This window comes from Cherax quadricarinatus, chromosome 88, assembly GCF_038502225.1.
Source record: "Cherax quadricarinatus isolate ZL_2023a chromosome 88, ASM3850222v1, whole genome shotgun sequence".
NCBI classification, from domain to species: Eukaryota; Metazoa; Arthropoda; class Malacostraca; order Decapoda; family Parastacidae; genus Cherax; species Cherax quadricarinatus.
In genome coordinates this window covers 2,377,673-2,401,985 of record NC_091379.1, presented here as the reverse complement: position 1 = coordinate 2,401,985, position 24,313 = coordinate 2,377,673, and the positions used below count along the sequence as shown (strand labels likewise).

The 24,313-nt window shown below is 40.3% G+C and overlaps 2 protein-coding genes and 1 long non-coding RNA gene across 3 annotated transcripts in view; 1 reads left to right on the top strand and 2 right to left on the bottom strand.

The window, feature by feature from the left end:
- RpS16 (ribosomal protein S16) overlaps nucleotides 1-472 on the bottom strand; it is a 12,656-nt gene extending 12,184 nt beyond the window's left edge. Inside the window, exon 1 of the mRNA XM_070103848.1 lies at nucleotides 392-472. The gene's annotated coding sequence lies outside the window, so the exon portion shown is untranslated. The remainder of the gene's footprint in view (nucleotides 1-391) is intronic.
- Nucleotides 1-24,313, top strand: part of Ts (Thymidylate synthase) — a 25,661-nt gene extending 1,348 nt beyond the window's left edge. The window contains exons 2-7 of the mRNA XM_070103846.1: nucleotides 1,479-1,526; nucleotides 1,894-2,029; nucleotides 2,455-2,738; nucleotides 4,308-4,550; nucleotides 19,284-19,496; nucleotides 23,829-24,313. Coding sequence (XP_069959947.1) covers nucleotides 1,479-1,526; nucleotides 1,894-2,029; nucleotides 2,455-2,738; nucleotides 4,308-4,550; nucleotides 19,284-19,493 — 921 coding nt within the window. The 3' untranslated portion in view covers nucleotides 19,494-19,496; nucleotides 23,829-24,313. The remainder of the gene's footprint in view (nucleotides 1-1,478; nucleotides 1,527-1,893; nucleotides 2,030-2,454; nucleotides 2,739-4,307; nucleotides 4,551-19,283; nucleotides 19,497-23,828) is intronic.
- On the bottom strand, nucleotides 521-8,120 carry LOC138855286 (uncharacterized). Its single transcript, XR_011394491.1, has 4 exons — nucleotides 6,961-8,120; nucleotides 4,238-4,464; nucleotides 1,462-1,603; nucleotides 521-1,147 (listed from the first exon to the last, which is right to left on the bottom strand). It is a non-coding gene; the product is annotated as an uncharacterized lncRNA (long non-coding RNA).

Below are 24,313 nucleotides of genomic sequence, written 5' to 3'. Positions count from 1 at the left end.
AATTATGTACCCATAGCCCAAATAAAATCTTACATACCTACTTAGCATAGCCCAGTAGGCCTACGGCATTGCTACTCTATTTGCATTTTTTAAAACATATTTATTAGGTGCTACAAGTTCAAGGACCCCATTGAAAATAGGTCACTTTGTGTGACTTTCCTGGGTTATCTTGGATATTCTACGCATATGCTGCTGTGTATGATAATTATGTAACTTTATGTGTACCTGAAAAAACTTACTTACTTGTACCTGAATAAACTTACTTACTTGTACCTGAATAAACTTACTTGTACCTGAATAAACTTACTTACTTGTACCTGAATAAACTTACTTGTACCTGAATATACTTACTTGTACCTGAATATACTTACTTGTACCCAAATAAACTTACTTGTAGCTGAATAAGCTTACTTATCTGTACCTAAGTAAACTTTCTTAACTCTGACAAGAAGCAGGTTCTGGTAAGGTTCCATGAGGATCGAACATCTGACATGCCTTGTCTTGAATAGCCCACCTGGGTTTAATGCTTAAATGTTTTATTATAATTATAATAATCATAATAATGATAATCATACTGATAATCATAATAATGATAATCACAGTAATAATAATTATAATAATTTGGCCATCTATTCTCATGCTTTTGTCTTCAGGTTATGTTAGATTAGAGGAACTATTACATATTTTGATCACTGTTGAGTTTAACTAGTAGTGTTTTTACTGTGTAAATTCTTTAAAATTTAGTGGTCTGTGGGACTGAGACATATTTTGGACTGATGGGGAAAAAGTTTGTTTTTTAAGGAAAAAAAAAGGGGGGAGGTGGAACTCTACTCATAATTTAAGTTTACTTAGGGTAGATTAAGTCATTTTTATTGGGCAGTGGCTCACCAAAGAGCGGCTCTTCTCTCTAGGCACAAAATATAAGTGGCTCCTATTATACAGTGAACTCTCCATATAACGGACTGGTAAGGGAAGTGGGTGGGTGATAATGACAGTTGTGGTAGACCTGGAGTATTCCTGGAGGGTGTTCTGGGGGTCAGTGCCCCCATGGTCCGATCCATGTTCAGGCCTCGCTGTGGATCAGGGCCAGATCAACCAGGCTGTTACTGTCTGCCACATGCAAACCAGCGTATGAACCATAGCCCGGCTGGATAGAGAAAAGATTGTTTTTCCATTATATATTTTAACAATAATGGACAATTCTGTAAGTAATGGACTTTGGACATTGTTTCCAAATAGATTAATTCACTGGATTTTATTCCATATTTCCAAAGTCTGTTATATGGAGGATTTACTCTATTCATGAAGGGTGGGGGCTGTAAACCTGAAAGTGTCACTCCTTTGAGTGCACAAATCACTTGATACTGGAGGCATTAACAAAATAATCTATCATTAAGCTCAAATCCCAGTAGCCAAACTTAATATTGATCCATATTTTCTATCTTCAAGAGAATTACTTACAGATTCCTTTCTTTCAGATGGTGGCTGAAGACAATAAACCATCAGCTGAAGCTAATGGCCAGGAGGTGAGTTGGTCAATGTTCTGTCATGTGTCCCTCTTGCAGGTACCTTCATGCTACTGAAGGGCTCTTGATTCAAGGAACTGGAATTATACTTCCTTTGATTGAAAATGCTTCCCATTCCCAAGGTGTAACACGACCTTTACTGGTTCAGCATTTAATCATAAGTTTATTATAACAATAACAATAATAATAATAATAATAATAATAATAATAATAATAATAATTTAGTTTCTAACATATATTAAATGAAAGAAATACGTTATCAGTATGTATATGTAATATTTTGCATGTATTTGTGTAGCACATTTTATAAAGGAAGTAATTTGAACCATCACATTACTGAAATTAAATAAAATTTTAACTTTTGCAGTGTGAAAAGCATGATGAGCATAAGTATTTGGACTTAATCAAAACAATACTGAAGAAAGGTAACAAAAAAGGAGATCGCACTGGCACAGGCACTCTCTCTCTCTTTGGTGCCCAGATGCGCTTCTCTCTCAGAGCTGGTGAGTTAGTATTCTCAGTATTCCTGTGTAATATGATCATACCATGACCCTGTTTTGACAGTATGGTGAAAGATTGGTTTGATGGATAGTGTCATTTATTGGTAGCTCTGTGGATGCTGGTTGCACTGAGATGATAATACTCTTAGAGATCTTATTACTGGAAATAGAGGAAATTTAGTTTTCATTCAATGTAATGAGGTGATTGTCCTTATCTTTCCTGTTTGAAGAGGACAAGTCCAGGATCATTATGTTATTATTACTGTATATTAGCTGGGCTTGAGTCCTGGAGGTGGAAGGGCAGTGCCTGCATTCTGTAGAATGGTTTTATGTACTGTATTAATGTATTTGACATGTTTTTTGCTAGCTAAATGTTTAGCATCATTAGCAACAGATATATTTTATAAATGCCTTACTTGTCTTGCTAGGAGTCTTCCCACTGCTCACAACAAAGAGGGTCTTCTGGCGTGGGGTTGCAGAAGAGCTGCTTTGGTTTATCAAAGGTTCTACAAATGCCAAAAACCTGCAGGATAAAGGTGTTCACATATGGGATGGAAACTCCTCCCGAGAATTTCTTGACAAATCAGGATTTTCTGAACGAGAAGAGGGGGATCTTGGCCCCGTGTATGGCTTTCAGTGGCGGCACTTTGGGGCAGCATACACGGACATGCATACTGACTACTCTGGTCAGGGTGTGGATCAACTCCAGCAGGTTGGTTTTTATAACATTTACGAGTTTTTTAATACTGTACTTGTAGTATTTTATTTATCAAAAAAGTATAGTGACTCCATGATGGATGGACATTCACCATTACTCATTCCTCAGCTCTTTTTTCCAGAAGAGCATGAATCTCAAAGTTCAAATGACCCATCGAATCTCAGTGTACTCATTTAGGCTAATTTTATTTGGTAAAACTCAGGAAATTGTTAAAAAAATTTGCTGGAGGAGCCGGGTCACCATATGGAGAAGACCCGGGCCGGAAGTACCGGCGAACCTCTAATGAATGAATGCTGGGGGCTGAAATTCAATAATCATCACAGTTTTGTATAAAGCTGCTCCATGAATATAAGTTGAAGTTGTGTTGACTTTGACTGTGTCACTAAGGGGTTTACCAGGGGAAGACTCAAACCAGGTAAACAAGATTAAAGTATCTCTCACATGTTATATGGTACATTATTACTTATTGTAAGACTTGTTAAGCACATTCAGTATCATGTGCCAGTAAAATTCTTTCATTAAAGCCTGTAATGTGTAAACAAATCTTCACAGTTATTTCTACTAAATTCTTCTGAATTCAGGAGCATTTTTAAAAATGTTCTAATATGATTACTTTTTTTTTAATGATTTCAGATGCTGCTTCTTGAAATAATGTGTAATAAATTAACTGAACTCATATAACTACTGTGCATTCAAAATACCAGTGCAATAAATAAGAAGGTAACAGGAGGTTTAGCCAAGCATAGGGTGTCACTGTAGAAATGAAAAGTTTATGCCAAGACCAGAATTGTAAGAAACTGAACATTTTATTTTTTAACACACCAGCCGTCTCCCACTGGGTACGGTGACCCGAAAAAGTAGAAATACGTTCACCATCTCTTTCTTGCCAGAGGCGCACCAATACTACAGTTCAGGTCCCCCTTCAAAATTGCAAATATCCCCACCCCTCCTTCAGAGTGTAGACACTGTGCTTCTGGCTAGCTGGTTTCTCTGACTCCCTTCATAAATTTTACCTTGCTCACACACCAACAGCATATCAACTCATAAAAACCACTTGTCTCCACTCACTCCTTATCTAACACGGTCATACAAGCCTGCTGGATGTCCAAACCCCTTGCATACAAAATCTCCTCTATCCCCTCCCTCTAAACACTCCAAAACTATATCCCCGATTTTAACTTTCTGTCTTGATCCTGTCAATCCCATCTGCTTTACCTCCTTAAATTTTACCCACTGCCAAACACACACACAAACACACACCTCCCCCACACTTCAGCTTGCTTTTCCTCACTCCTAAAAGATGTTATACCTTTCTGGCCAGTGCATGAAATCACTGCCTCCTTTTCTTCTGCAAATTTAGCAAAGAGAGAGTGCCTTAATTATTGTAATTAAAAAAATATGTGGACAGTAATGTAGATTTCTTTGTCTCATTGTATTTATTTTCTTGTGCAGTTTGAGTCTCAAAATTTTAAATCATTCTTAATTTTACTTACCATTATCATAGAGCAATTGGATGTATTGTAATATTGTGTTGTACAGCTAATCAACCGGCTTATCTGGCAGGTAATCGACACCATTAAGAACAATCCAAATGACCGCCGGATCATCATGTGTGCCTGGAACCCAGTGGATGTTCCCAAGATGGCATTGCCTCCTTGTCACTGCCTCTGTCAATTCTACGTCGCTGATGGAGAGCTCTCCTGTCAACTTTACCAGCGTTCTGCAGACATGGGCTTAGGTGTACCTTTCAATATTGCTAGCTACTCACTCTTAACTTACATGATAGCTCATGTAACAAATTTGAAGGTAAGAGAGACAAACATAACTATTGTGTTAAACTTGTAAATCACTCAGAAACCTCACATATAAGAAACAGCTTAATATTTTAATCTCTGCACTGGGATTAACACATTTTCTGTACTGAGGATCTTGGTGTAGAGGTCAAAATGTTTATGATTTTGGTCTTTTTTTCGAGTAAGAGAAACGCTTAAAAATCCTTTTGTTTATAACCATTTATATTGTTTTCCCTTTTTTTTTTAATCACAGCTGGGTGGAACATACTGAAATGATTTTCAGTCATCACTTAAGTTATACAGCTTTTATCTGTGCCTGTGTAATAATGCTTGAAGTATTTGCCGAAGACTTTTGCTTAGCATTTTTTTTTTTTTATACATATGAACTTACAGGCTAAGTCGTTCTTCTTCATTTCAGTTTTTGCCTCACGAATGTAAAACAGTTACATGCTTTTCCCTGTAATTTTTAAAAGAGATATGGGATACGGCCGGTGTGTTGAAATAAAGAAGATTTTAAAAAAGGGAGCAAGGGGCTAGTAACCCCTTCCCCTGTATAAATTATTAATTTTAAAATGAAAAAACTTTCATTTTTTTGTTTTAGGTCACCCTGCCTTGGTGGGATATGTCCAGTGTGTTAAAAAAAAAGTACAGTGGACCCTCGGCTAACAATGGCATCACCTAACGTTAAATCCAGCTAACGATACATTTTAACGCAAAAATTTTGCCTCAGCTAACGCTGAAAAACTCGCCCAACGCAATTCGTCTGAGACGCGTCCACGTGTGGCCTGAGTGCGCCTCACTTGTCCCCTGGGTGCCAGTGTTTACAAGCCAGCCAGTGCAGTCGCATCCACGCATACAATCGGAACATTTCATATTATCACAGCGTTCTTAGTGATTGTACCTGCAAAATAAGTCGCCATGGGCCCCAAGAAAGCTTCTAGTGCCAACCGTGCGGTAAAAAAGGTGAAAATTACTATGGAAATGAAGAAAGAGATAATTGCTAAGTACGAAAGTGGAGTGAGTGTCTCGGAGCTGGCCAGGTTGTATACCAAACCCCAATCAACCATTGCTACTATTGTGGCCAACAAAACGGCAATCAAGGAAGCTGTTCTTGCAAAAGGTGCAACTTTGTTTTCGAAACAGAGATCGCAAGTACTTGAAGATGTTGAGAGACTGTTATTGGTGTGGATAAACGAAAAACAGATAGCAGGAGATACCATCTCTCAAGCGATCATATGTAAAAAGGGTGGGAAATACGTACTATCGTACCACGGTCAGCTGCTGCTGCACCATGGTCAGCTGTTGCTGCACTACCGTCAGCTGTTGCTAAGTAAGTTTATTCAGGTATACACAAATACAGTTACATAGATTATCATACATAGCAGCATATGTGTTTACCTGGAGTTTACCTGGAGAGAGTTCACTCCAGGTAAACACATATGCTGCTATGTATGTGTAGAGAACCTGGGATAACCCAAAAAAGTCAGACAGAGTGACTTATTTCCATTGGGGTCCTTTTACCTTATTATTATAACATAAAGGTTATAATATTTTCTTATTATTCTATAATGAAGATAACATATTATTATTACACTAAAAAGACTATCTACTACACGAGGGTCATTAAGACTATCTACAATACGAGGGTCATTACTAGGAATAAGGTAAAATTACACGTGTTAGCTAAAAAATAAAAAAATCATTCCCCTCCCTTTCTGTAGCTACATTCATCAGACACCTTTTGGCACTCTTCTTGAACTGGTTCATGCTATGACTGGCTTTGACATGTGCGGGCAGTCTGTTCCATTCCTTTATTGCTGTACAATAAAAGGTGTTTGAAGCCTGGCCACTGACTGTGGGTACTACAAAGTTGTGCTCTCTCCCCCTAGTACTATGATTGCTTTGGTTCCCAACCTTGACAAAATTGACAGCAAGATATTCTGGACACTGTTCGTGAGCAATTTTATAAACATGATTTAGCTTCAGTTGTTTTACTCTGTCTTCAACATTCAGCATATCCAACTGCTGTAATTCATCCTGGCCTACATGTTCTCTTGGTCCCAGCCCCAGGATGAATCTTACGATTTTGTTCTGGGTGATTTGCAGCCTATCTTTCAGTTTTTTTTTGTCAAGGCAGAGTACCAAGAAGAGCAAGCGTAATCCATATGGCATTGTGTAAGGGCTACGAGCCACAGTACCGACTTTAGGTGCTTGTCCAGGGCTAGACATAGGGTCCTGCGAGCCTCAGTAGGTAGACACTGTGCTTGTCTATAGAGGAACTTCAGTCTGGCATTCGCTTTCTTTACTACACTGTTCCCTATCAATTCTCCTGACATGCATGGGTCAAAGGGGATTCCCAGATATTTAACTGATGAAACCAAAGTGATGGACTCCCCATTACACTGGACATTAAAATTATTTACCTTTCTCAGTTTATGTCAGCTGCTGCTGCACCATGGTCAGCTGCTGCAGCACCATGGTCAGCTGCTGCTGCACCACAGTCAGCTGCTGCTGCACCATGGTCAGCTGCTGCTGCACCACAGTCAGTTGTTGCTGCACCACAGTCAGTTGCTGCTGCACCATGGTCAGCTGCTGCTGCACCAGTCAGCTGCTGCTGCACCAGCGTCAGCTGTTGCTGCACCACGGTCAGCTGCTGCTGCACCACAGTCAGCTGTTGCTGAAGCACGGTCAGCTGTTGCTGAAGCACAGTCAGCTGTTGCTGAACCAGTCAGCTGTTGCTGAACCATGGCCAGCTGTTGTTGCACCATGGTCAGCTGTTGTTGCACCACGGTCAGCTGCTGCTGCACCGCAGTCAGTTGCTACACCGCAGTCAGCTGCTGCTGCACCACAGTCAGCTGTTGCTGAAGCACGGTCAGCTGTTGCTGAAGCATGGTCAGCTGTTGCTGAACCAGTCAGCTGTTGCTGAACCACGGTCAGCTGTTGTTGCACCACGGTCAGCTGCTGCTGCACCACAGTCAGTTGCTACACCGCAGTCAGCTGCTGCTGCACCACAGTCAGCTGTTGCTGAACCACGGTCAGCTGTTGCTGAACCACGGTCATCTGTTGTTGCACCACGGGCAGCTGCTGCTGTTCCACGGTCAGCTGCTGCTTCACCACGGTCAGCTGCTGCTGCACCAGTCAGCTGTTGCTGAACCATGGTCAGCTGTTGCTACACCACAGTCAGCTGCTGCTGCACCACAGTCAGCTGTTGCTGAACCACAGTCAGCTATTGCTGAACCACGGTCAGCTGTTGTTGCACCACGGTCAGCTGTTGCTACACCAGTCAGCTGCTGCTGCTGCACCACGGTCAGCTGCAGCTGCACCAGTCAGCTGCTGCTGCACCACGGTCAGCTGCTGCTGCACCACCATCAGCTCTTTCTGACCAACATGACTGGTCCTGAACCTGTCCATCCAGCACTGCCGTCATTGTTTACAAGCCAGGGTGGCCGCTTGCATGCATACATTCGATACATTTTGTATTATTCCATTGTTTATAGTGCTTGTAACTGCTAAATAAGCCACCATGTGCCCAAAGAAAGCTTCTAGTGCCAACCCTGTGGTAAAAAGGGTGAGAAATATGTACTATCGTACCACAGTCAGCTGCTGCTGCTGCACCACCATCAGCTGTTGCTGATCAAATGGTATACAATACCGACAGGTTGGTAGATAAGACACAGGCAACATTTAGGCAACTTTATTTCGAAACGTTTCGCCTACACAGTAGGCTTCTTCAGTCGAGTACAGAAAGTAGACGGGAGCAGTAAAGATGTGAAGACGATGTAATCGGTCCATCACCCTTGAAGTCGTAGATTTGAGGTTGTCAGTCCCTCAGCCTGGAGAAGTTCTGTTCCAAAGTCTGGAACTAACTGAAGATCAAGCGAAAGTGTGAGACTTAAATACTGTCGGAAGGAGAGGTGCAGAGTAGTAGTAGTGAGAATGTAGTCACTGAGAGGTCATGTCCCTCTCAGATCAAACAGACATGACCTCTCAGTGACTACATTCTCACTACTACTACTCTGCACCTCTCCTTCCGACAGTATTTAAGTCTCACACTTTCGCTTGATCTTCAGTTAGTTTCAGACTTTGGAACAGAACTTCTCCAGGCTGAGGGACTGACAACCTCAAATCTACGACTTCAAGGGTGATGGACTATTTACATCGTCTTCACATCTCTACTGCACCCGTCTACTTTCTGTACTCGACTGAAGAAGCCTACTGTGAAGGCGAAACGTTTCGAAATAAAGTTGCCTAAATGTTGCCTATGTGTCTTATCTACCAATCAGCTGTTGCTGCTGCACCACCATCAGCTGCTGCTGCACCAGTCATCTGTTGCTACACCACGGTCAGCTGCTGCTGCACCAGTCAGCTGTTGTTGAACCTCGGTCAGCTGCTGCTGCACCACGGTCAGCTGCTTCTGCACCATGGTCAGCTGATGCTGCACCATAGTCAGCTGTTGCTGAACCACGGTCATCTGTTGTTGCACCACGGGCAGCTGCTGCTGTTCCACGGTCAGCTGCTGCTGCACCACGGTCAGCTGCTGCTGCACCAGTCAGCTGCTGCTGCACCACGGTCAGCTGCTGCTGCACCACGGTCAGCTGCTGCTGCACCACGGTCAGCTGCTGCTGCACCATGGTCAGCTGCTGCTGCACCATGGTCAGCTGCTGCTGCACCACGGCCAGCTGCTGCTGCACCAGTCAGCTGTTGCTGCACCACGGCCAGCTGCTGCTGCACCAGTCAGCTGTTGCTGCCCCACGGTCAGCTGCTGCTGCACCAGTCAGCTGTTGCTGCACCACGGTCAGCTGCTGCTGCACCACGGTCAGCTGCTGCTGCACCAGTCAGCTGTTGCTGCACCACGGTCGGCTGTTGCTGCACCACAGTCAGCTGTTGCTGCACCACAGTCAGCTGTTGCTGCACCACAGTCAGCTGCTCCTGCACCAGTCAGCTGTTGCTGCACCATGGTCAGCTGCTGTTGCACCAGTCAGCTGTTGCTGGACCACGGTCAGCTGTTGCTGTTCCACAGTCAGCTGCTGCTGCACCAGTCAGCTGTTGCTGCACCAGTCAGCTGCTGCTGCACCAGTCAGCTGTTGCTGCACCACAGTCAGCTGCTGCTGCACCACAGTCAGCTGTTGCTGCACCACAGTCAGCTGCTGCTGCACCACTATCAGCTGCTGCTGCACCACCATCAGCTGTTGCTGCACCACGGTCAGCTGCTGTTGCACCACAGTCAGCTGTTGCTGAACCACGGTCAGCTGATGCTACACCACCGTCATCTGTTGCTGCACCACAGTCAGCTGTTGCTACACCACCGTCAGCTGCTGCTGCACCACCATCAGCTGTTGCTGCACCACGGTCAGCTGTTGCTGCACCACAGTCAGCTGTTGCTGCACCACAGTCAGCTGTTGCTGCACCACAGTCAGCTGCTGCTGCACCGTCAGCTGCTGCTGCACCACAGTCAGCTGATGCTGCACCACGGTCAGCTGTTGCTGCACCACGGTCAGCTGCTGCTGCACCAAAGTCAACTGTTGCTGCACCACAGTCAGCTGTTGCTGCACCACGGTCAGCTGCTGCTGCACCAGTCAGCTGTTGTTGAACCACAGTCAGCTGCTGCTGCACCAAAGTCAGCTGTTGCTGCACCACGGTCAGCTGTTGCTGCACCAAGGTCAGCTGGTCCTAGGGGCATTAAAAGAAGAACATAAGAAAGGAGGAACACTGCAGGAGGCCTGTTGGCCCATACTAGGCAGATCCTTTACAATTCATCCCAATAACGAAACATTTGCCCAACCCAATTTTCAATGCCACCCAAGAAATAAGCTCTGATGTGAAAGTCCCACTCAAATCCAACCCCTCCCACTCGTGTACTTATCCAACCTAAATTTGAAACTACCCAAAGTCCCAGCCTCAATAACCCAACTAGGTAGACTGTTCCACTCATCTACTACCCTATTTCCAAACCAATACTTTCCTATGTCCTTTCTAAATCTAAACTTATCTAATTTAAATCCATTACTGCGGGTTCTCTCTTGGAGAGACATCCTCAAGACCTTATTAATATCCCCTTTATTAATACCTATCTTCCACTTATACACTTCGATCAGGTCTCCCCTCATTCTTCGTCTAACAAGTGAATGTAACTTAAGAGTCTTCAATCTTTCTTCATAAGGAAGATTTCTAATGCTATGTATTAATTTAGTCATCCTACGCTGAATGTTTTCTAATGAATTTATGTCCATTCTGTAATATGGAGACCAGAACTGAGCTGCATAATCTAGGTGAGGCCTTACTAATGATGTATAAAGCTGCAGTATGACCTCTGGACTTCTGTTGCTTACACTTCTTGATATAAATCCCAGTAATCTATTTGCCTTATTACATACGCTTAGGCATTGCTATCTTGGTTTAAGGTTGCTGCTCACCATAACCCCCAAGTCCTTTTTGCAATCTGTATGGCTAAGTTCTACATCATTAAACTTATAAGTACTAGGGTTATGGGCACTAGGGTTATGGGCACTCCCAAGCTTCAGAACCTTGCATTTATCTACATTGAAGTGCATCTGCCACTTTTCTGACCAAGAATAGAATTTGTTTAAATCCTCCTGAAGTTCCATAACATCTACGTTTGAATCAATTATCCTACCTATCTTTTTGTCATCGGCGAATTTGCTCATATCACTAGTAATTCCCTCATCAAGATCATTGATATATATTATAAACAACAACGGGCCCAAGACTGATCCCTGTGGAACGCCACTTGTTACAGATCCCCACTTGGATTTAACCCCATTTATGGACACTCTCTGCTTCCTGTCAGTGAGCCATGACTCAATCCACGAGAGCACTTTTCCCCCAATGCCATGAGCTGCCACTTTCTTTAACAGTCTATGGTGCGGAACTCTATCAAAAGCCTTACTAAAATCTAAGTAAATACTATCAAATTCTTTATCATGGTCAACAGCCTCAAAAGCTTTACTGAAGAAAGTTAATAAATTAGTTAGACAAGACCGGCCTCTTGTGAATCCATGCTGAGTATCATTAATCAAGCTATGCTTATCGAGATGGCTTCTTATAATCTCAGCTATAATTGACTCTAGTAATTTGCCTACAATTGAGGTCAGGCTTATTGGGCGGTAATTTGACGGTAACGACTTGTCCCCTGTTTTAAAAATAGGAATTACATTAGCCATCTTCCATATATCAGACACTACACCTGTTTGAAGAGATAAATTAAAAATATTAGTTAATGGTTCACAGAGTTCCATTTTGCATTCCTTAAGAACCCTTGAAAAAAACGTCATCAGGACCCGGCAACTTATTTTGCTTCAGTCTGTCTATCTGCTTCACAGCCATTTCACTAGTGACTGTGATGTTACATAATTTATCTTCTTCTAGCCCACTATAAAAATTAATTACTGGAATATTGTTAGTGTCTTCCTGTGTAAAAACTGAGAGAAAATAATTATTAAAAATCGAGCACATTTCATTCTCTTTGTCAGTAAGGTGCCCATAGTTATTTTTAAGGGGACCTATCTTATCTCTAACTTTTGTTCTATAGACCTGGAAAAAACTTTTTGGGTTAGTTTTAGAATCCCTAGCAACTTTAATTTCATAGTCCCTTTTAGCTTTTCTTATCCCCTTTTTAATGTCCCTCTTAATGTCAATATACTGATTCATAAGATGACCCTCACCTCTTTTGATACGCCTATAAATTCCTTTCTTATGCCCTAGTAGATATTTGAGCCTCTTATTCATCCATTTTGGGTCATTTCTATTTGATCTAATTTCTTTGTATGGGATAAACGTTCTTTGAGCAGCATGTATAGTGTTCAGAATACTGTCATATTGATATCTCACTTCGTTACCCCAGTCAACAGATGATAAGTGTTCTCTAAGCCCATCGTAATCTGCTAAGCGAAAATCTGGGACTGTTATTGAGTTATCGCTACTATCGTACTTCCATTCAATGTTAAATGTAATTGATTTGTGGTCGCTAGCACCCAGTTCCTCTGAAATTTCTAAATTATTAACAAGGGATTCATTGTTTGCCATAACTAAGTCAAGCAGGTTATTTCCCCTTGTAGGTTCTGTCACAAACTGCTTCAAAAAACAATCCTGAACTACTTCTAAGAAGTCGTATGATTCTAAATTCCCAGTCAAGAAATTCCAATCAATATGACTAAAGTTAAAGTCTCGTAGAAGGGAAGTAACCCCGGAAAAGGACTTGATACCTCAAGTCCTAATGGAAGGGGATTCCCCTTCCACACTCTCCCCTCCTCTCATCCCATCAATCATCACCAGATCTTCAGTAAAGGTAAGTGTCAGTTTGTGTGTATTAAAATGAATATTTCATGTGGTAAAAAAATTTTTTTTTCATACTTTGGGGTGTCTTGCACGGATTAATTTGATTTCCATTATTTCTTATGGGGAAAATTAATTCAGCTAAGGATAATTTCAGTTAACGATGAGCTCTCAGGAATGAATTAATATTGTTAGCTGAGGGTCCACTGTATATAAAAAATCTGTTGTAAATACCATAAAGCTATTTTTTTTATCTTTTTAGTTCATATACGTATGTGCTTTTTCGAAGACTTGAGATAAATCTCGATATTCTACTTCAGATGTTTCTTCACTTTCTTTAATTTTTAATGTAAAAACCTTCCTAGAATTCTCCTGAACCTAATTTTGAACACAATCATACCAATATTGAACACATGTAACATTTATTATTGAAGTGGTAAATTTTCCATCTGCTGAAGAGGGGCTTGAATTGAGGATAAAATGTATAGATCCTTTCTACTGTGTTTGATTTTTCCAGTTACGTGGGAATTATCTGTTCATATATTAATTTCAATGCTTTTTACAGTTTCAAAGAGGATACTGTGCCTACTAATATAGTATAGCTATGTGTTGCTCCATCCTTTTTTTCAATAAACTGGCCATCTAAAAGGTAGGGTGACCCAAAAGGGAAGAAACACTTTAACCATTACTCACTCCATCACTGTCTTGCCAGAGAGGCACTAATACTACAGTTAAAAACTGCAAATATTTCCACCCCTCCTTCAGAGTGCAGGTGCTGTATTTCCCACCTCCCAGACTTAAGTCTGGCTAACTGGTTTCTCTAAATCCCTTCATAAATTTTTATATCTATTCAAATACAGTGCTTCTTAAATTTTGCTTTTAACCCTTAAACTGTCCAAATGTAGATCTACGTTTGTTTTACATTGTTTCTTATGGAGAAAATCAAGGTTGAAGTGCTACGCGTGCAAACGCAGATCTACGTTTGGACAGTTGAAGGGTTAACCATCTGACATAACTATGCATTCTCATTTGATTTTTCATGATTTTGTTTCTTAAAATTATTTGTATTAGAAAATTCTGTCATTTCTCGCAAGTGTTATTTATAAGCTCTATCATGTTTCTGTTTAACTTAATCTCCCTATATTGTTTATCTTGATGTAATGAGAGGTCTACCAACAGGTCGCAGTAACGAGAGTGGTTCATGGGCCCTGAAGCAGTAAGTCATTTTTAATTGATATACTACATCAGATTTTCCCAGACTGATTTTTGCATTTGTTCAACTTACACAATGGCTAGTTTTGTTGTCACTCACTTCTTGTTTATGCCAGCATGTGTTTTTTTTTCTTTATTATTTATATCTTGTTAACCTAATGTTTTCTCTCATAAGAGCCTGTTCATTATATGTATTTTAATGATTTATTTATTCTTCTTATGAATTTATTTGTTTGTCCTTGCCAGTGTTTTCCTGATGAGATCCTGCTGGTGTCTCTTTGAATTTAGTTAAAATACACAGAGCTTATTGAAAAATGTTAGTGCCATGGCTGGAACAACTGATGATTAACCTATAATAGATGATATTTGAGCTCATCCTTGATCATCATCCAATGACAGATGGTAATGGTCTGGAATGGGCCAAAATATCAGCTACGTTTCCATTCTAAATTCCAGACTTTTTAAAATTATGTAGTACAAGTCCTAGTGATTATTTTGAAAACTAATTGTATGTTACAAGATTGTTTTGAGACCTAATTATATGTTACAAGATTGTTTTGACAGCTAATTGTATGCTACAAGATTGTTTTGACAACTAATTGTATGTTACAAGATTGTTTTGAGACCTAATTATATGTTACAAGATTGTTTTGACAACTAATTGTATGTTACAAGATTGTTAATTGGTGATAAGTTATGTGCAATCAGCTGTACATACATTTACTCAATAAATTTTTGACCTCGTATGCATTCTCTCGGAGTGAATTTAAATTTTAACTTTGACATATTGGCACAAAATAAATTATATCCTATTACCGAGTTGTTATACTAGGATGTGATTTCTCAATATAAATTTTTGTGTTTAAGGTCTCAGCTTAATTTTCATAGAAGGAATTTTTTGCCCTTAGGATACACTTGCTGCAATAATTTTCATAGAAGGAATTTTATGCCCTTAGGATACACTTGCTGCAAAGAACTAATTTTTAATGTGATTAAGTATTTAATGAGCATCTATGGGGCATAATGCAAACTCTGTGCTTCAATCACTGAAAACTGGAATGCTTAACAATGCACAAACAGGCAAAAATTACAGTTAAACCCCGCATAATGTTGGCATCACATAGTGTTAAATCCGCATAGCGATACATTTTATCGCTAAAATTTTGCCTCGCATAGTGTTAAAAAATTCGCTCAACGCGATTCGTCCGAGACACGTCCATGTGGCCTGAGCCAGCCTCACTTGTTCTGCCAGTGGCATTGTTTACAAGCCAGCCTCCGCGGTAACATTCAAGCATACAATCAGAACATTTCGTATTATTACAGCCTTTTTATAGTGATTTCACCTGAAAAATAAGTGACCATGGGCCCCAAGAAAGCTTCTAGTGCCAACCCTACAGGAATAAGGGTGAGAATTACTATGGAGATGAAGAAAGAGATCATTGCTAAGTATGAAAGTGGAGTGCATGTCTCCGAGCTGGCCAGGTTGTATAGTAAACCCCAATCAACCATCGCTTCTATTGTGTCCAAGAGAACGGCAATCAAGGAAGCTGTTCTTGCCAAAGGTTTAACTGTGCTTTTGAAACAGAGATCGCAAGTGATAGAAGATGTTGAGAGACTGTTATTGGTGTGGATAAGCGAAAAACAGATAGGAGGCGATAGCATCTCTCAAGCGATCATAAGTGAAAAGGCTAGGAAGTTGCACGAGGATTTAATTAGAAAAATGCTTGCAACTAGTGGTGATGCGAGTGAATTTAAGGCCAGCAAAGGTTGGTTTGAGAGATTTAAGAGGCGTAGTGGCATACATAGTGTGATAAGGCATGGTGAGGCTGCCAGTTCGGAGAGAGAAATTGAAGAAGTTGCCTACTTGAAAGATTAAGGAAATCTGTACAAAGTGGCTTGAAGTGCAAACCTTCATGGATGAAAATCACCCTCAGACAGCTATTGCAAGCCGTGCTGGTGACTATTACACTGACACTGTTGTGAAACACTTTAGGAAAGTCATAAAGGAACGAGAGGTACAGGCCACTATGGACAGATATGTTGTGCGACAGAAGTCCAGTGACTCTGAAGCTGGTCCTAGTGGCATTAAAAGAAGAAGGGAAGCAACCCCGGAAAAGGACTTGACACCTCAAGTAATAATGGAAGGGGATTCCCCTTCTAAACACTAAAACCATCCAGTCTCCCCTCCTCCCATCCCATCAATCATCACCACATCTTCAATAAAGGTAAGTGTCATGTAACTGTGCATGTTTTCTTAAGTTTGTGTGTATTAAAATTAATATTTCATGTGGTAAAAAAAAAAATTTTTTTTCATACTTTTGGGTGTCTTGCACGGATTAATTTGATTTCCATTATTTCTTATGGGGAAAATTAATTCGCATAACGATAATTTCACATAACATTGAGCTCTCAGGAATGGATTAATAGCGTTATGCGGGGGTCCACTGTATTTAAAAACATTATCTCTACGTCCACAGCAGGACTCGAACCTGCAAATTCTGTCAGAGTACACAGTACAGTGGACCCCCGGTTAACGATTTTAATCCGTGCAAGAGGGGTAATTGTTATGCGAAATAATCGTTATGTGAATGAATTTTCCCCATAAGAAATAATGGAAATAAAATTAATCCGTGCAAGACACCCAAAAGTATATTTTACCACATGAAATATACATTTTCCCACACACAAAGAGAAGGATACATGCACAATAGTAGAGTAGTACATGCACAGTATATATTGTGCATGTACTAGTCTACTAAATGAAGAATAAATGACACTTACCTTTATTGAAGATGCAGCAATGACTGATGAGACACTGTGTCCTGGGAGTGCCTTTTCCTCCTGAGTACTGTAGGTCCTGTTTGGCATTTTCTTCCAGAACAGGCCTTATCACACTGTGTATGCCACTACGATTCTTAAATCTCTCAAACCAACCTTTGCTGGCTTTAAATTCACCAATATGAGCACTAGTTCCAGACTGGTGTGGGTTGCATCCTGGGAGACAAGATTAAGGACCCCAATGGAAATAAGTTAGACAGTCTTCGATGACACTGACTTTTTTGGGTTATCCTGGGTGGCAAATCCTCTGGGGTTAATTGTTTCTTGGTATTCTCAATAAGCCACACCAACAACGGTGCTACAGCAGCAGCAGCAGCTGACGGTGGTACAGCAGCAACAGACGGTGGTACAGCAGCAACAATGCTACAGCAGCAGCAGACGATGCTACAGCAGCAGCAGACGATGCTACAGCAGCAGCAGACGATGCTACAGCAGCAGCAGCAGCAGCAGACAATGCTACAGCAGCAGCAGACGATGCTACAGCAGCAGCAGCAGCAGCAGACAATGATACAGCAGCAGCAGACGATGCTACAGCAGCAGCAGCAGCAGCAGACAATGCTACAGCTGCAGCAGACGATGCTACAGCAGCAGCAGACGATGCTACAGCAGCAGCAGCAGCAGCAGACGATGCTACAGCAGCAGCAGCAGCAGCAGCAGACGATGCTACAGCAGCAGCAGCAGCTGACAGTGCAGCAGCAGCAGCAGCAGCAGCTGTACCACCAATAGTAGCGATACTTATCAATGATCTTTTTCTTCTTCTCTATTGTAATTCTCACCCTTATTGCTGTAGGGTTGGCACTAGAAGCTTTCTTGGGGCCCATGGTCACTTATTTTCCAGAAAAAGCACCGAAAACACTGTAATAATACGAAATATTCCGATTGTATGCTTGGATGTTACCGCGGAGGCTGGCTGGTAAACAATGCCACCGGCGGAACATGTGAGCGTGGCTCAGGCCGCACATTGGACGCGTCTCGGAGGAAAATCGGTAAGCGGGTTTTTAAGCGGTATGTGAGGCAAAATTTTTGCAATTAAAGTAAGCGGTATGCGAAATAATCGCTATGTGATGCCATCGTTATGCGGGGGTCCACTGTACTTTATTCATGACACCAGTATTCTGCATCAGAGTATACAGTGCTCTGATGCAGAGTTTGCAGGTTAGAGTTCTGCTGTGGACATAGAGGTAATGTTTGTAGAAACTAAAATATGTGACCAATGAAATAGTGTTGATAGGTGACCAGGGTCCTGTAGCTACAAATACTCTGGTTAGTACCATAAATTGTACTTTAGGTAGTCACTGAGCCCTAACACAGTATGATTTACTCCAGGGTTAAAAAGCTGTTAAAACCCTAAATATTAACTCTGTTTCATTTTTTTTTTTTTTTTAGCATTTCTGTTCTGCAGCAATCTACATTTTTTGTTTTTATTCATTACCCTGTTGTTCATATGTATTTTTAGTCTTGTCAACTCGATTACACTTATTTCAGTTATTTCCAGTTTCCCTATCAATGTTTGCAACTCCTTTGCCAGTTACAAATGTAATGCTATGAAATACTACACCGTATAAATTAATTGTCTTACTTCTAATTTCTTGTAGAACTCTATCATACACCTGGTATTTTTTTTAGTTCTTCCTTCTCTTAGTTTAAAAAATTCAGAAATTTTGTACCAGTTTCTTACTTCACCTCTAGCTTAAAACTGGTTTCCAATTTTAGGTCTAAAATAATTATAATTTATATACACCTACCATCCGACTTAGGACCTGCTCGACTTATGACCACTCAACTTATGACCGTGTTTTTTAATGCCAAATTTCTGGGAAATAAACAACTATTTGTGTTGTACACAGTGTTTATCCTAAACCTTACAGTATAAAATACAGTACTAACAGCATAAAAAGTAAAGTAAAACATGAAATACCAAAATAAAACAATAAAATAAAATCATTACAAAAATGTTTTGTTGATATTCAGTAGTAAAGTTCGACTTACGACCGGTTTCTCGGAACCAAACTCAGTCGTAAGTCAGATGGTAGGTGTATATACAGGGTTTTTTCTTTGTAATGTGTCATTTTACCATCAGGAATGAGCAACTCGTACAAAGAAACACTTTCACCTATCATTCTCTGCCAGATATTTCAAGCACCAGATGAGCCTGGCTCTGGGTGTTGACAAACTCTCAGATCTCATCAAAGGTATCCCGGTTCATATTCACTTGTTCTGTAATACATACCTTTGATGTGTTACGAGAGTTTTTCTGCTCCCGGAGCCCGGCTATGGCCAGGCTTGCCTAGTTAACCAGGCTGTTGCTACATGCTTTAATTTATCCCCTAGCTTCTTGATTTCAATTTCATAGTAAGCCTGTGTATTTGTTCTCTGTATTAAAGTTGACTTGATTCTTCTGCAGCCTGGGGATTTTGTACACACGCTTGGAGATGCACATGTGTACTCCAACCACTGCTCTGCTCTAGAGGAACAGCTGAAGCGAGAACCAAGACCATTCCCAAAGCTAAATATCAGAAGAAATGTTGAATCTATCAATGACTTTAAATTTGAAGATTTTGAGTTGGTGGGTTATAATCCTCATCCCAAGATTCAAATGGAAATGGCTGTGTAATAAGTAAGTAAAAATATCACTCAATTTTTTGTTTCAAATTTTTGGCTCTCCTAGACTGTTGTCAAAGTTGTCAAAAAATATCCTCAAAGGTAGTTTTTGTTCAAAATGTGCTCAATAGTTTTCCTGCACCAAAATCTTTATAGGATTACTGTAACCTGATAAGAGTATTATATAAATAGATATGGTCCACAACAAAATTTAAATGGACAGTTTTTTATATTTGCAAATTCCAGATTTGTTAGACCTTAAAGGGTATATATATACATGTATATAATATATATATATATATATATATATATATATATATATATATATATATATATATATATATATATATATATATATATATATATATGTATATATATATATATTATTATTATTATATTATTATTATTTTTTTTTTTTATTATCACACTGGCCGATTCCCACCAAGGCAGGGTGGCCCGAAAAAGAAAAACTTTCACCATCATTCACTCCATCACTGTCTTGCCAGAAGGGTGCTTTACACTACAGTTTTTAAACTGCAACATTAACACCCCTCCTTCAGAGTGCAGGCACTGTACTTCCCATCTCCAGGACTCAAGTCCGGCCTGCCGGTTTCCCTGAATCCCTTCATAAATGTTACTTTGCTCACACTCCAACAGCACGTCAAGTATTAAAAACCATTTGTCTCCATTCACTCCTATCAAACACGCTCACGCATGCCTGCTGGAAGTCCAAGCCCCTCGCACACAAAACCTCCTTTACCCCCTCCCTCCAACCCTTCCTAGGCCGACCCCTACCCCGCCTTCCTTCCACTACAGACTGATACACTCTTGAAGTCATTCTGTTTCGCTCCATTCTCTCTACATGTCCGAACCACCTCAACAACCCTTCCTCAGCCCTCTGGACAACAGTTTTGGTAATCCCGCACCTCCTCCTAACTTCCAAACTACGAATTCTCTGCATTATATTCACACCACACATTGCCCTCAGACATGACATCTCCACTGCCTCCAGCCTTCTCCTCGCTGCAACATTCATCACCCACGCTTCACACCCATATAAGAGCGTTGGTAAAACTATACTCTCATACATTCCCCTCTTTGCCTCCAAGGACAAAGTTCTTTGTCTCCACAGACTCCTAAGTGCACCACTCACTCTTTTTCCCTCATCAATTCTATGATTCACCTCATCTTTCATAGACCCATCCGCTGACACGTCCACTCCCAAATATCTGAATACGTTCACCTCCTCCATACTCTCTCCCTCCAATCTGATATTCAATCTTTCATCACCTAATCTTTTTGTTATCCTCATAACCTTACTCTTTCCTGTATTCACCTTTAATTTTCTTCTTTTGCACACCCTACCAAATTCATCCACCAATCTCTGCAACTTCTCTTCAGAATCTCCCAAGAGCACAGTGTCATCAGCAAAGAGCAGCTGTGACAACTCCCACTTTGTGTGTGATTCTTTATCTTTTAACTCCACGGCTCTTGCCAAGACCCTCGCATTTACTTCTCTTACAACCCCATCTATAAATATATTAAACAACCACGGTGACATCACACATCCTTGTCTAAGGCCTACTTTTACTGGGAAAAAATTTCCCTCTTTCCTACATACTCTAACTTGAGCCTCACTATCCTCGTAAAAACTCTTCACTGCTTTCAGTAACCTACCTCCTACACCATACACTTGCAACATCTGCCACATTGCCCCCCTATCCACCCTGTCATACGCCTTTTCCAAATCCATAAATGCCACAAAGACCTCTTTAGCCTTATCTAAATACTGTTCACTTATATGTTTCACTGTAAACACCTGGTCCACACACCCCCTACCTTTCCTAAAGCCTCCTTGTTCATCTGCTATCCTATTCTCCGTCTTACTCTTAATTCTTTCAATTATAACTCTACCATACACTTTACCAGGTACACTCAACAGACTTATGCCCCTGTAATTTTTGCACTCTCTTTTGTCCCCTTTGCCTTTATACAAAGGAACTATGCATGCTCTCTGCCAATCCCTAGGTACCTTACCCTCTTCCATACATTTATTAAATAATTGCACCAACCACTCCAAAACTATATCCCCACCTGCTTTTAACATTTCTGTCTTTATCCCATCAATCCCGGCTGCCTTACCCCCTTTCATTTTACCTACTGCCTCACGAACTTCCCCCACACTCACAACTGGCTCTTCCTCACTCCTACAAGATGTTATTCCTCCTTGCCCTATACACGAAATCACAGCTTCCCTATCTTCATCAACATTTAACAATTCCTCAAAATATTCCCTCCATCTTCCCAATACCTCTAACTCTCCATTTAATAACTCTCCTCTCCTATTTTTAACTGACAAATCCATTTGTTCTCTAGGCTTTCTTAACTTGTTAATCTCACTCCAAAACTTTTTCTTATTTTCAACAAAATTTGTTGATAACATCTCACCCACTCTCTCATTTGCTCTCTTTTTACATTGCTTCACCACTCTCTTAACTTCTCTCTTTTTCTCCATATACTCTTCCCTCCTTGCATCACTTCTACTTTGTAAAAACTTCTCATATGCTAACTTTTTCTCCCTTACTACTCTCTTTACATCATCCTTCCACCAATCGCTCCTCTTCCCTCCTGCACCCACTTTCCTGTAACCACAAACTTCTGCTGAACACTCTAACACTACATTTTTAAACCTACCCCATACCTCTTCGACCCCATTGCCTATGCTCTCATTAGCCCATCTATCCTCCAATAGCTGTTTATATCTTACCCTAACTGCCTCCTCTTTTAGTTTATAAACCTTCACCTCTCTCTTCCCTGATGCTTCTATTCTCCTTGTATCCCATCTACCTTTTACTCTCAGTGTAGCTACAACTAGAAAGTGATCTGATATATCTGTGGCCCCTCTATAAACATGTACATCCTGAAGTCTACTCAACAGTCTTTTATCTACCAATACATAATCCAACAAACTACTGTCATTTCGCCCTACATCATATCGTGTATACTTATTTATCCTCTTTTTCTTAAAATATGTATTACCTATAACTAAACCCCTTTCTATACAAAGTTCAATCAAAGGGCTCCCATTATCATTTACACCTGGCACCCCAAACTTACCTGCCACACCCTCTCTAAAAGTTTCTCCTACTTTAGCATTCAAGTCCCCTACCACAATTACTCTCTCACTTGGTTCAAAGGCTCCTATACATTCACTTAACATCTCCCAAAATCTCTCTCTCTCCTCTGCATTCCTCTCTTCTCCAGGTGCATACACGCTTATTATGACCCACTTCTCGCATCCAACCTTTACTTTAATCCACATAATTCTTGAATTTACACATTCATATTCTCTTTTCTCCTTCCATAACTGATCATTTAACATTACTGCTACCCCTTCCTTTGCTCTAACTCTCTCAGATACTCCAGATTTAATCCCATTTATTTCCCCCCACTGAAACTCTCCTACCCCCTTCAGCTTTGTTTCGCTTAGGGCCAGGACATCCAACTTCTTTTCATTCATAACATCAGCAATCATCTGTTTCTTGTCATCCGCACTACATCCACGCACATTTAAGCAACCCAGTTTTATAAAGTTTTTCTTCTTCTCTTTTTTAGTAATTGTATACAGGAGAAGGGGTTACTAGCCCATTGCTCCCGGCATTTTAGTCGCCTCATACGACACGCATGGCTTACGGAGGAAAGATTCTTTTCCACTTCCCCATGGACAACAGAAGAAATAAAAAAGAACAAGAGCTATTTAGAAAAAGGAGAAAAACCTAGATGTATGTATATATATATATGCATGTGCGTGTCTGTGAAGTGTGACCAAAGTGTAAGTAGGAGTAGCAAGATATCCCTGTTATCTTAGCGTGTTTATGAGACAGAAAAAGAAAACCAGCAATCCTACCATCATGCAAAACAGTTACAGGTTTTTGTTTCACAGTCATCTGGCAGGACGGTAGTACTTCCCTGGGTGGTTGCTGTCTACCAACCTACTACCTGTATATATATTTACATATGTATATATATATATATATATATATATATATATATATATATATATATATATATATATATATATATATATATTGACGAACTGGCCGTATCCCATCAAGGCAGGGTGATCTAAAAAGAAAAAAGTTTTTCTTTTTAAATTCAGTAAAATGATTATAAAATCTCAGGAATTTGTGAGTTTGACTGTATATGTTTGTGTACGTGCATTTTTCACATACAGCACTGTATTAGTATGTATAAATTTTAAATTTTATTATAGAAAAACTTGTCTGATTTGTTTTTATCTCATCTATCCATTTCAATTATGTAACTAATTTTATGTACATTTTTGCAGGTAGCATATTGCAGTTGCATTCTAGTTGCTTGTGGCGTAGCAGTTGATTTTGCATTATGGCATCAGGCAGATTGTGCAGAGAATTTATCTTTAAATGGAACACTTAGACTAGTAGCATTTGCATGCAATATAAAGTCTCAACTCTAGCATTTCATTGGCTAGAGAGTATTACCATGGTGGCAACAAAACACTGCAAACACACTAAAAAAAACACTATTGCTACATTGTATAAAACAACTATCCCATAAGCAGTTGGTTCCAACCATTGCAGTAGTGATTTGTCAAATTACTTAGCAACATTAACCCAATAAATTGCTGCCTCATACATTACAAGTTTATGTCTTTTCTGCAGTATAGAAAATGTAGTTTACATGTAATCATATATTGTTAAGCACAAAAAAAAAAACACTAGCATGCATTACATTTCAGGCACATGTATGTAATATGTTGAAACACTGATGAGGTGGTGATGGCTGTCCTCATAT